The following is a 13,039-nucleotide window of genomic DNA, read 5'->3' on the forward strand; positions in this document are numbered from 1 at the left end:
CCAAGAGGGTGTCGATCGACCCCCCCCCCTCCAGCAGGCGTACGTGGAGCTGCCAACCACGCCCAGAACCCGGTTCGAAGACATGATCAACCCCGAGACTTGATTAGGACCATTGCAGATTTCAACAGAGCTGATTTGATGTATGAAAACTGCTCTGTGATTGTTCCACCTCCATTCCAAAGGAATGACTTTGAGCTGAAGCCAGCTTACTTCCAGCTAGTTGGGCAAAGACCTTTCTTAAACCTGCCCCATGAGAAGCCTCTGGATCATATAGAGCACTTTGAGGACCTTGTGACTAGTACCAAGGCTAATGGAGTGACTGAGGATTACATATACTGCAAACTCTTTCCATACTCACTTGCAGGAGAAGCATCTCAATGGCTAAAACAGTTGCCAGCTGGATCTTTGACATATTGGCAACAAATTAAGGTGGCTTTCCTCAATTACTTTTATGATGATGCAATGTCAGATGAGCTGAGAGTCAAGCTGTCCTCCTTCAAGCAAAAACCAGATGAAGCTTTCAAGGTAGCTTGGGTAAGATTCAAAGCCTATCAGAGGGACTATCCACACCATGGCTTTTCAAGAGTACAATTGCTGAGTATTTTTTTTTTAGAGGAATTGACTGGGAATATCAGCTAGCCTTGGATGTTGCTAGCCATGGGAACTTCAAGACAAGATATCCAGATCAAGCTGAGAATTTGATTGAGAATCTGGTCTCCAGCAATAGTACTAAAAGAGCTGATGTTGAAGGAAAGAGATTACATGGAGGATTTGATGCAAATCAGCTAGTTTCAGTCAATGCTAAGCTTGATTCAGTGCATAATCTTCTTATGGGTAAGAAATCAGTCCAATTTGCTGCTGAAGTTGAGACATTTGAGCCACAACCTGAGACTGGGAATGAAGAAGCAGATGTCAACTATGTGTATGGAGCTGGGAATCAAGATCAGAGATTCGGTAATCAGCAAAGCATACGGCCTTACAATGGAAACTCTTCAGGTTATACTCCCAAACCGGATTACCAGAAGCAGCAACAAAACAATGGTTATACTAGAACCTATGGGAACTCATCCTATCAGTCTCCGCCTCCTCAGACTTCTTCTGAGTGTAGAATGGAAGCTATGCTAGAGAAACTTTTGCAAGGTCATGAGCAGTTAGTTGTGACATTCAAAGGGAAGATTGATAATGTCTACAATGAGCTTACTGGAAGAATTGATGCATTGAATGTTCATGTTAAGAAGCTGGAGAGTCAAGTTGCACAGACTGCTGGGTCTGTCAAACGACAAGAGGGTTTTCTTCCTGGAAGAACTGAGTCAAACCCCAAGCATGCTTGCAATGCCATATCAGTGAGAGATGAGGATGATGGTGAAATTGTTTCTGCAGAACAGTGAGAGAAATCGACAAATCTCTCGACTCCAGATGATGGTGTCGATCGACACTAACTGGGTGTCGATCGACACTCATCTCAGACAGAACCCGACATTATAGAATCAATGGTACCAGCTGCTAAGAGGGTGTATAAACCTAAGATTCCTTTTCCTACGCCAAGAAGGTCCAAGCAGGAGATGGAGGAAGCTAGATGCAAGGCAATGACGGATAAGGTAATGATTGATTTACCTATATTAGATGCAATAAAGCTTTCACCACCACTTAAGCGTTATGTTAAGAGAATGGTATCCAATGGTTTGAGCCCTGCGGAAGGAGCACTACTTACCAAAGATGTCAGTGCAATTCTGTTGAACCAGCCTGCTCAAAGGAAGAAAGAGAGGAAAGAGAAAGTGGTTGTTTCTAATGAAGTGAGTGCAGTGATCCAAACTAGAATTGCAGAAAAGCTACCAGATCCTGGAAGTTTTGTGTTAGATTGTTCTATCCCCACAGAAAGGATTCCTCACTCACTATGTGATCTCGGTTCTAGTATCAACTTGATGCCACATTCTGTTGCTGTGAGACTTAGGATGACAGAATTCAAGCCAACTAAGATATCTCTTATCTTAGCTGATAGATCACAGTGAATTCATGAAGGTGTTTTAGAAAATATTCCAATTAAGATTGGAGATTTCATGATTCCCACTGACTTTGTGGTGCTGAAATATGATAAAGAGCCTAAAGATCCTCTCATCTTAGGAAGATCTTTCTTAGCTACAGCTGGTGCCATCATAGATGTGCAGAAGGGACACATAACACTGAATGTGGAAGGTTTGAGTATGAACTTTGAGACGGATAAGCTGAGGAGGGCTCCTACTATTGATGAACAGACTTTTTTTGTTGAGAAAGTTTCTGCTACACGAGCATCAGGCTTAGTGTCTATCGACGCAACATCAGTGTCGGTCGATACCCCTACACGACCGAGCCCACACTTGATTAGAATTGAGAGCTCACAGGACATCCTCTATGCTTCAAGTCAGAAAGTTGTTCCCAAACAGATTCCCAAACAGAAGACTCACCCCTCTATACTCCAGAGTCCTCAGGTAAGGCCAAGGTATGCATCATCTTCACCCAAACCTCCTCTTATCATCAACAAGACCTTCAAAGATATAAAAACTGTTTTGCAGTTAACCAAGCCACGAGATTATCGTAGAGCGCTTGTTTCTTCTATTGATGATTTTGCATGACATAAAAGAAGCAAACCCGTCCCTAAATCCCGCCTTGGTCCTGTTCCTCACATCCTTGGTAGACCTCATTCATCTACTGCTTATACACCACCTTGGATGATGAGACATTCCTCTCGGAGGCATTCGCTGCCACGTTCGGATTCACCCGATGCATGAGCTTCAACACAGTCAAGCTAATGACTGAAAACAATTAGTAGGAGGCAATCCACTTCTAGGTTTTTCTTTTCCTTTTGAGTCATTTTTCTTTTTGCATTGAGTCAGTTTGTGTTTGAAATTTGTTTGAACTTATGAACTATCTATTTATCATGTTGCTTATAACTTGTGTTTGTGTGTTTCTTAACATAATTAACAACCAAGGATTGATCCAACAACACATCAACACAACTAACTGCAACTAACAAGGAGTTTCGGCAAAAAAATCACCATTCGCCAAGGGTGTCGATTGACACAGCAATGGTGTCGGTCGACACTGATGGGTAACCTGAGAATCAGTTCATCTTTTCTTTACAATTTTTCAACACATTTTTGTTTCTTTTCCTTTCCCTTGCTTGATAACACTGGGGACAGTGTTGTTTAAGTCTGGGGAAGGTTAGTACTAACTACTAACTTAGTTTTTGTTGTGTCAAACTGTATTTTTATTTATATTGAGTCAAAAAAAAAAATTTGTTGGAAACTATGATTTTTCTTTTTAGTGTACTGCCTTGGTGGATTAAAGCTGCAGATTGAGTCCACAAATCCAACTAATGAAAAATCCAATGGCTGACCAGTAAACCAGAGATATCCGAATTTCCAACAGAATCCATAAAAGCCTGAGGTAATTTCTGCACTTTTCTTTTTACCTCATCAAGGAGATTGATGTTCATAGAGCTTGACTCCTTGTTCATACCTGACAAGTAAGATTTCAAAAGAAAATGGTTTTTCTCTCCCTTATTCAAGTAATAAAAAAATATCCCTGAGGGCTTTGTTAAAAAAAAAAAAGGAGTGAATAAAAGATGAGATGATTTTTATCAGTTAAAAGAGGTAGGTAAATTACCTGTGACCTCATTATTCTACTCTTGAGTCAAATGATCATACAAAGTTTGGAATTGATGACCCCATTATTCGCCTACATCTTTGAGAAGAAAAAAAGGGGAAGAAGATAGTAAAAAAAAAACAACAAAGCAAAGCTCAAAGGAAAATAAAAATAGAATAAGTCTGGGGGAGAGAAAGAGTACCACATGTGGTAAAAGTTATATCTTGCTTGTTATGGTATAGTACGAGAATGAGTTTAGAAGGTTCTTGACATTGATCAACTTGATGAGACCCACCGATGAAGGCTTAATGGAGGAAGTAGTGGAATTTGGTTTGAATTTGGGATGCTATGAATATCAACAGAGAAGTACATGGTGGTTCGATTTGGATTTATCTGCTAAATATATGGATTATGGTTTGGATGATCATGGCATTACTTTAAGAAGAAAAGGAGTTTCTGCGTTTTCAAACCTCATTCACAGGTGATGATGTTGTTTTGCTTGAGGGCAAGCAAAGGCTAAGTCTGGGAGAGTTGATATATCATAGTTTTTACGGTTTTTAACCATGATATAAGTGTGCTTTTTGAGTCTTTACAGGATTTCTAGGATTTTGGCATGAACGGAGCAAAATGGAGCAATTTGAGGGATTTTGGAGCAATTCAGCTAAGGAAGAGAACTTGGAGCCGATCAGAAGTGATAGTGTCGATCGACACCACCCTTGGTGTCGTTCGACACCCCTGTTAACCGCAAGAAGACCCAAGTTTTGGAAGTTTTACAATCTGCCCAAAAATTTTCTATATTTGCATCATTAGTCCCTGACGTGTTTTAGGACATATATATATATATTGTTTTTGGGTTTTAGAAACTCTTAAGTTTTATTCTAGCAGTTTTTATTGTTTGAGAGATATGCAGAGCTTTTGGGAGAGAGATCTGAACTTCTTTGTAGAGAGAAGAATTTCTAAACTCCTTCTTTTACCTTTGATATCTATTGCTTATTATTCAGAAAATATGTTTTGTTCTTCATTGAATATGTCTGAGTAGTTTGCTTGTTAGGTTCAGGGTTTATCACAGGGATTTTATGATTTATTAGATCTTTTTATTTAGGATTCATTATCTTTCTAGATCTTCATCATAGGTTGTTCTTCATATTAATCCTTGATTGGCCATCTAGAATTAATAACTTAGGAAAATAAATTCATATGAGAATATAACTGATTTTCTTGATAAAACCTTTTGATGAGCAAAATTACTTCTTGCAAAGAGATTTGATTTAGTAATTTTGTGAACAATCTAAACTTGTTTTTAAAGCTGATTTTTAACCTAGAATTTTACAAAGAGATTTGGATTTTCTAGTTCTAAATTTAGATAATATTTGCAGTGAGAACTGATTTATTTTACAAAAGAGTTTAGAGTTCTAGATCTGATTTTTAATTGCTTGAATCCTATTTAATTGCTTTTAATCCCCTGAATTTTCACAAGCCTTTATATATGCATTGTTTATTTTAATTCAAATTAATTTGTTTAGCTTAATTATAAAACTCTATAATTTATTGTGTAATCTTGAGTCATTGTGGAATTCGACCCCTAAGTACTACAGTGACCTCTTAATTTGAGAGAGTAGATCTAGGGTAAATTTGAGCATATCACTCCTCTTCATCGCCTTGATTCCACGATCACACTTTGTCTTTACCTGCACCGCAAATAACAATTGAGATGCAAAAATATTATCAAAAATACTCAATGAGGCAATCCTCTCATTTACTGGGTTAGACATACAAGTAATAAGATCTCTACATGCATCAAACAACAATCATAAATCAAACCATGAAAAGGAGACGCATTCAGCCGCCTACTGAAGGGTGGTGTCGGTCCCGAAAACTCTAATTGGTGTCGACCGACACCTCCACATGGTGTCGACCGACACTCATTAAAGCCCTGGCGCCGTCATGTCTTGGTGTCGAACAACACCAAACCTACAACATCATTCTCCTCGAAGTTGAAGTTATAATCTCCGCTTTCCACCGCCTCTAACATGGCCAAGACTCTCCCAAAGGCTAACAAAAGCCATAGGAACCACAAATCACACAAAAAAAGCCAGAGAAACAATCAACCAAGTCACAAATTCACATGAAACACCAATACTAGAGATCTCAGCTTAGATCAGGAATGGTCATGCACTCACCTTAGCAAAACAGAGAGATTGACACCACAAACGTCCAGAAAAGTCACATTCTTAGCCTTAGATCCCCAGCCACAAGCAAATATCTCCTCAAGAAAAGGCACAAACTCCACAAAAAAATCATAGAAACCTCGCATAAACTTTTCTCTCTTTTGCACAAGGTAGAAGTGACTAAGCTAGGCGTCGAAATAACCTTTTATACTCAACCCCTAGGGTTTCCAAAACCCAAAACGCAACAAAACGTGTGTTTAACATAAGTTGGTCCGCTCTAGAAATGTTGGTGTCATCCGACACCTACTCTAGAATCCCAAAAATGGAACAAGGGTGTTACAACCTTCAAGAATAATAAAATAACCTGACAAAGATCACCGTGTAAGAGGACAGACTGATAGTCCGAATTGCAGTAAGCAGAGAGTGTTTGGTCTCTATTGGCACTCAACCAAAGCCCTTGTCCCGGACAACCTTTGGGATAGCGAATCACCCGAAGTGCAGCCTCCCAATGTTTAACGTGCAGTTTCTTTAGAAATTGCGCAAGAATATGGATAACATAAGGTGGGGCGAGTTACCGTGAGGTATATTAAACGCTTGACAAGACGATGATACTGTCCTGGGTCAGCATAGGGACCGTCTGCATCAATTTGTAACATGTGATTCTGTTCCTTGGGAGTGTCAAACGGCCAAGAGACTAACATAGCACATTCATCAATAATATCCAAAGTATACTCCTATTGAGACAAGTATATACCTTGCGAAGAATGAGCAACCTCAATACCCAGAAGGTATTTTAAATGACCAAAATCTTTCATCTTAATACATTCACTCAGATACTCCTTAAACCAATAAATAGCACCTGAATTATTCCCACCAATCAACAAATCATCCACATATATGAGAACATACAACCACATAACACCTTGTTCTAAGTAGAACAACGAGTAATCACCATATGTCTGCTCATACCCGAGTAAGGCAGTGGTTAACTTGGCAAACCAATAACATGGTGCCTGACGTCAGCCATATAAAGACTTCCGAAGCCGACAAACCTTATTTGGACCAGAAGCCCAAAAACTCGAAAGTATTGTCATGTAGACCTCCTCCTCTAAGTCACCATAAAGAAAAGCATCATGCAAATTCATTTGGTGGTGCACCTCTCAATTCTTTGCAGCCACCACTTTTAGAAACATTCAAATCATAGTCATTTTTGCACCCGGATCAACCGTTTCGTCATAATCTTTCCCTACAATCTGTCTATCTCCTCGAACATCCTATATTACACAAACATCCAACACAAAATTTGAATTCCTCTTATGTTGCGTAGATTTTTCCTGTTTTTATGTACCAATTGTTTTTTGGTTGATATCAAATAGAAAAAAAATGAACAACTGTTTTACAGAGGATGTTTATTTAAGCAACATGCTAAAAAGGAGCTTTTCGATATTTCTAAACTACATGTATTTTTGATCCAAAAAAAAACAAGTATTTTCAAACAACCGGAAGACATTCATATACTAATAATTGTAAGCACTGCAATAAAATTTCGACAAATTAACAATCACAAACGTGCTCCATATATGGTATATATATATATATATGTATATATTGCGGATTGTGGTTTAGACTTTAGAGCATCAGATTTAAAGAGCAGTGGTTGCCATATAGCTTTTGCGATATGCGGCTGCGTTTGCTGGAAATAAGATTGGGCTAACTCCCTCAGCCTTGAGATGAAGAACCAACATTTTCAAAGACAACTAATGTTTCACATAAAACATACAATTAAAAAAAGATCAATGTCAAATTATAATTAGTAAACCACAAAAAGCGTTTAGAAATTCTATTGAAATAATTTTATACGTATAATAGATATAATGACTTACACCAAAAAGCCTGAGGCTATGCCAAATTCGAAGGGGATAAGGAAATGGAGAGAGAAGATGACCAATGGAATGTAGAGTGATAGCGCAAAGATGATAGATGAGAGAGAGAGGACGAGGGTTCATGCCGCCAAGTAGAGCCATCATGCCGGACGTGCGAAAACCACCACTACAGAGGTAATCATAACAACCCTGTCTCATTGCCTCTTTTGCTACGTCCGTTGATGCAATAAGCGATTGAGAAAATGCATTTCCTAATATGTTCACCGTCGCTGACATTGGCTTCACCATACAAAAACATGTTGTTTTTTATTATTATTTAAAGCTAGCTGTTAACTTGTTAAGAAAATAAAAATAGAACGTTCATATTTAGCCTTCGATGATTAATTAGTATGTGACGTAGGCTCACCTTGCGAATATTATAAAAGGACTTAATGACTTCTGAGACTTTGGTTACATCACCAAGGTTGCTTAGTGGCTGGACAAGACCACGTAGAATGAGAATATCTGACAATAAAACCATCATTCCTGCCGCGACTGATGGATGACGCATGTTGAATGCATCTCCCAACACAATCACTCCTTTTTTCTTGCTTAAAGTAGCTGACATGCACTTCGCTGGAACCACTTTTATATGTTCTCCCTCATCTAAACCTTTCAAAAATATTTTGCGAAGTTTTGGAGGTACCTTTAAAAATATAGTAGATAGGGGTGTTACTAATATATTGTGCATATATACAGCTATGGACCATTTATAAATGTTAGAAAATTTATATGTATGACTTATTCATGTACCAGTAAGACCAACTTAATTACTAGTATATGTTTAGTTCCTTTTTTTATTAAACAGTCCAATGCGTACCTGAGGAGCAAGATTGTTCTTTGCAATGGTAGCCATTTCACCTTTTGCAATAGAAGGAAAATTGTCGGGGAATAGCTCAAAACCACAACGGACATCAGTGCTGCTTATTTGGTACAACATGATAGAGGAGGGTTTAGACATTATCAAGTGAAGGTTTTCGGGATCATCAAGCCGGCAATTCTTTGAGATGTAACCAACTTGGTAAGACAGAACCGCCGCCTATATGAAGTTATTACACATTGAGACTTGTTAACTAACTTAACTAAATCAACCTGAGTAACATCAGTTAAACGTCATTACCATTTATACGTAAAGACTGAAGTTGTTTCAGTTTTGATGAGCATATATAGTTATATATACTCACATTGTTATCGTTAAGAGACCGACGAAGGTTTGAATAGCAACCGTCGCATACGACAGTGAGAGGTGCCAAGGCTGTTGTTTCTTCGCCTGCTTTATTCTTGTATGCAACTCCTTTGATCACTCCTTTTTCTTCTATTAAAGACCTCACCGTTCCTTCTTCTAGCCTCACACTGCCAATTATAAACAAAATCATTGCTATTGTTAGGTTTAGTAGTATAGTTCCCGCTGTTTTAATTTCATCAGGAGTTTATTGGACGTTTGGAGGAGCTACCCTTAATTATTGACAGGAAATCACTTAAGCATTAATATGAAATTCGTTTCGTGTTATCGTTTTTTACTTTTTGTTAATATATAACTAGGTTTTACCCTGTGGTACACCACGGGTTTATTATTTTGTTGATATATATACTATTAACGGTTGTAGGTAGAATTTTGTAGAAACTCTTGATTCGCAAGTTAAGAATATACATTATACGATTTGTTAGTTATGATTTAGGAATGAATGATTGACATATTCTTATTATGATTCTCAGTTGATATTGGATTAATAGTGTACATTGAAAGCTAATAAGATCTTACCAAATATGTAATCGTTTATTAAACGTAAGTTAGATATTTCCTAAGATGTATTCATCTTGAATTAGTTGCTATATTATTAGGGATGTGATTAAGAGGATGTGATTACATAATTTGGATTATCAATTTTTTTTGTCAAACTCGGTCCTATAAATTCGGCATGCAAATTAGATTTTTCCTAAGATACAATGGGCATTAATTGGCATTAATTGGCATTAATTGGATGTAAATAAGTATGCTATGGATTAAAAACCGGCCCAAAATATTCGGCAATCTTAAGGAGGATCCGGATAATTGAATCGGTTATAATTTTATTTAAAAACTCGACCCGAAGTTGGCAAAAAGTGATGACACCCTATTGTAAATATCCTAAGATAATTTTTAATATATATCCGTTTATAAAAATTCAAATCACATTATATGCTGAAAAAAATCTAAAATTTTATTAACTTTATGTATTAAATAGTAATTAAAATAATTAAATATAAGATTAAATAAAAATGAAAGGAGAATTATATTTTAATCTAACATATTGATTTAAATTAGATAGATATATTTTAGGAAATTAATATTATCAAATAAGAAAATGATTGTGTTTGGTTGTAAGGATTGTAAAAAATTTAGTTGAGACTTGTTTGGATACAAAGATAAAAGAGGATGGCACAAAAATGTACTTCAAAAATGTTAAGATAGATAAGAGTGATGTTGATATATTTTTAATATATTTAGTTTTCCATATTTATTTATTTATAATTAAAAATCAGTATAAATATATCAATCATTTCATTTGTCTAAACCACCTTGACATAAAAACGTTAATTAGGTATAATGATTTTTCCCCTTATAAAAACGCTTGACATAAAGACGCTTATAACTCAGTTCGAATTATAAGATTCTTTAATCAAATTCTTTAATCAAACAAGTTCATTAGTATCAAATTAATTAGCTATGAATTAAAAGGTTATATCTTGTGTATAGTAGATTAGATCACTTCCACAAAAAATCTTATTTCAATCTGATTCTAACAATATATATATCAGAGTCCTGATTTTCCATGGAATACTATGGTTCATGTTTCTTATATATTCTATAAATTATCTCAACATTTTTTCATGTAAGACTTTTAACATATATACAATTTGGTGAACAGGGAGATACAGATACGTACTTAGGAAGAGAAGAAGCCTTTTGCCGCAGTCTTTGGACGAATCGACCATTGTGAAACGATCGAGCAGAAGGATCATAAGGAAAATTGTTGTCCACCGGAAAAGATGCGATTGCTTCTTTTCCATCCTTATAAACTGCCAGGCCCGTGGCTTTTTGGGCATCAATACCATCTAGACAATCTATATATAAACACACAAGTTTGGTCATGAAACTAAAATACAAAATGTCTTTTAGATTCATATTCTTTTATAAACGATAATATAGACCACTTTATGGAAATCCAGTAGTTAATGAATTCTCCATAGTACGAGTTATACTACAATTAAAATCACGGACACCTTAAATAACAATAATATATGGTTTCTCAAAAGTTTCAAAGATTAGTATGAATTTTGGTTTTAGATTCTCTATTTAAAAAAAAAAATCAAGAAAGAAATATGTAAATGTGTTTATGAATGTAAAATAAAGACAGATCACCTTGAAGCCCAAGCTTAGAAAGCATGAGACGTCCTCCAGGCTGAATAAACTCGCCCATCATTCTCTCAGGTTCTCTCATATCTCTCTCTATCACATGTACCCGACGCCCATCCTTTATGTAATGGAAAATTAGCATAAGATTGTATTATGCAAATAAAATAAAATTATTGCAACTTAATTTTATTATGCAAATATAAAAGCAATCTTTTATAGTGTGTCTAGTTCTAAATTTTTATCCCATCATTCCTGCGCAAACAGTAGTATATGAAAATAGTTAATAAAAGTGCGATGTAAATGTATTACTTGGTCGCAAAACTCGAACGCCACTTTAGAGATACCTTAGCAAGAGCATATGCGAGAGCCGAGCCTCCGACGCCAGCCCCGACGATAATGACGTCGGCAGCACCGTCTCTTCTCACCTCTGCTGCCGCATCAGCCAACTCCGTCACCTTCTTCTTCCTGTTGGTAACGTAGAACACCGTCCACGTCAGAGCGAAGGCGAGTAGCGTCCATAAACAGACGTGCGTAAAAACCGTATCCATATCTGTGAGCTAGTTCTCAATATGGTTTAGAGATATGTCAGTTTGGACGTGGCATCACACACATTATCAAATCTTTTTTTGAAAGCAATAAATTTAACTTTTTTGTTGTCCACATAACTCTCTTAATTATTTCTGAGCTGTGTCGACGTCGACCTGAACCAACGATATTTATATTTCAGATACAAACATAAGGCACTGACCACTAAGCTCTAGTTAATGATTTTGTACAGTATATAGAGAAAGCGAATTGAAGGAACCACCTAAACTATTGACATCTTTTCAAAGTGTATTGAATGATGAATTAAAAGAGTAACGCTATATGTGGCAATAAATGTTTTGATAATAGATGGTCGGTCCACAACGGAGGTAAAGAAAGCAATCGTTTAAAAAGATCTCTTTTATACGACACGCCAAAATGTTCTCTTTGGCTTATACTGGTAAGAGGAAAAAAAAGAAAATAAATAAAAAGAACAATGCAAAACAAAATAAACAATTTTTGAGAAACAAAAAAAAAATATGCAGAGAAGAACCAAAATAATAAATGGTAACAAAACAATAAAAATATCTTTGAAAATATATTTGATATTAAATCAATCAATCAATAAAAATATTAATACTATTTTTAATGTGTATAAATAATCTTTATATTTTATTTTAAAAGAAAATTTTTGAATTAAATTATACATGTCATGTTAAGTATCGATAGGTTTATACAATAAATTTTTAAGAGTAATTTAAAATATTCTTTAGTTTTTATTTACGATATAAACATTTCTTAACTGTATTTTACTATTCATACAGTTTTTAAATAAAGCCTTCAGATTAATTTAACATGAAAATATGAATACTATTGAATTATAAGATTAAAATATTATTAACAAACATAATTTTTAGAGAAATACCTTTTAATAGCACAATTTTAAGTTTTTCTTCCAAAATTAGCACCCATGTTCAAATATTCCAAAAGTAGCATTAGTGAATTATTATTATTTATCTTAAATAACAAAATTAATTCTAATTTTTTTCATCAATCTATTGATTTATTAAATTACGATCTTTATAATTTCTGAAAAGCTTCCGGCAAAGTATTCGGTGAAGGCAAAGTTTTCAGCGAAACTTGTGGTGAACCTTCCCGTGAAGCTTCCAGTGAAAACGAAGCTTGTGGTGAAGCTTCCGACGAAGCTTTTTCTTCTTCCTTATATCAATTTTGATCTCTGCTTTTGAGATTCTCGATCGAAATCATCAATCTTATGGCTTTTGATTGGAGAATTAGGCAAATTTTGGTATTATCACTTCTGAATTTAGTTAATTGTCTCATCACCAATTGGATTTGTAGCTCTATCAGTGTAATTGTCAACGAGATTAGAAGAAACAGTGGGAGGA

General features: G+C 35.7%; 2 protein-coding genes across 2 annotated transcripts; both read right to left on the minus strand.

Moving 5' to 3' along the window:
* On the minus strand, positions 5,622 to 6,934 carry LOC109125906 (uncharacterized mitochondrial protein AtMg00810-like). Its single transcript, XM_019228696.1, has 6 exons — positions 6,842 to 6,934; positions 6,544 to 6,748; positions 6,365 to 6,483; positions 6,154 to 6,291; positions 5,802 to 5,947; positions 5,622 to 5,673 (listed from the first exon to the last, which is right to left on the minus strand). Exons 1-6 carry the CDS (start codon positions 6,932 to 6,934, stop codon positions 5,622 to 5,624), a joined length of 753 nt encoding a protein of 250 aa, XP_019084241.1.
* LOC104706717 (squalene epoxidase 5) lies at positions 7,209 to 11,805 on the minus strand. Its single transcript, XM_010422926.2, has 8 exons — positions 11,453 to 11,805; positions 11,115 to 11,226; positions 10,639 to 10,816; positions 8,896 to 9,064; positions 8,532 to 8,750; positions 8,079 to 8,357; positions 7,673 to 7,951; positions 7,209 to 7,546 (listed from the first exon to the last, which is right to left on the minus strand). The coding sequence occupies exons 1-8, from the start codon at positions 11,654 to 11,656 to the stop codon at positions 7,433 to 7,435; spliced, it is 1,554 nt and encodes a 517-aa protein (XP_010421228.1). The 5' UTR covers positions 11,657 to 11,805; the 3' UTR covers positions 7,209 to 7,432.

The sequence above is a fragment of the Camelina sativa genome, chromosome 8, assembly GCF_000633955.1.
Source record: "Camelina sativa cultivar DH55 chromosome 8, Cs, whole genome shotgun sequence".
Taxonomy (NCBI): Eukaryota; Viridiplantae; Streptophyta; class Magnoliopsida; order Brassicales; family Brassicaceae; genus Camelina; species Camelina sativa.

Excerpts from the sequence above, each read along its gene's own strand:
- LOC109125906 (XM_019228696.1), bottom strand. The coding sequence starts at position 6,934 with ATGAATTTGCATGATGCTTTTCTTTATGGTGACTTAGAGGAGGAGGTC. Across the intron at positions 6,292-6,364 it reads AGCGTTTAATATACCTCACG|GCTGCACTTCGGGTGATTCG; the intron begins GTAACTCGCCCC and ends AAACATTGGGAG. Across the intron at positions 5,674-5,801 it reads AATCTCTCTGTTTTGCTAAG|CCTTTGGGAGAGTCTTGGCC; the intron begins GTGAGTGCATGA and ends GGCTTTTGTTAG.
- LOC104706717 (XM_010422926.2), bottom strand. The coding sequence starts at position 11,656 with ATGGATACGGTTTTTACGCACGTCTGTTTATGGACGCTACTCGCCTTC. Across the intron at positions 8,751-8,895 it reads GGTCTCTTAACGATAACAAT|GCGGCGGTTCTGTCTTACCA; the intron begins GTGAGTATATAT and ends AACTTCATATAG. Across the intron at positions 7,547-7,672 it reads ATAGCCTCAGGCTTTTTGGT|TTGTCTTTGAAAATGTTGGT; the intron begins GTAAGTCATTAT and ends GTGAAACATTAG.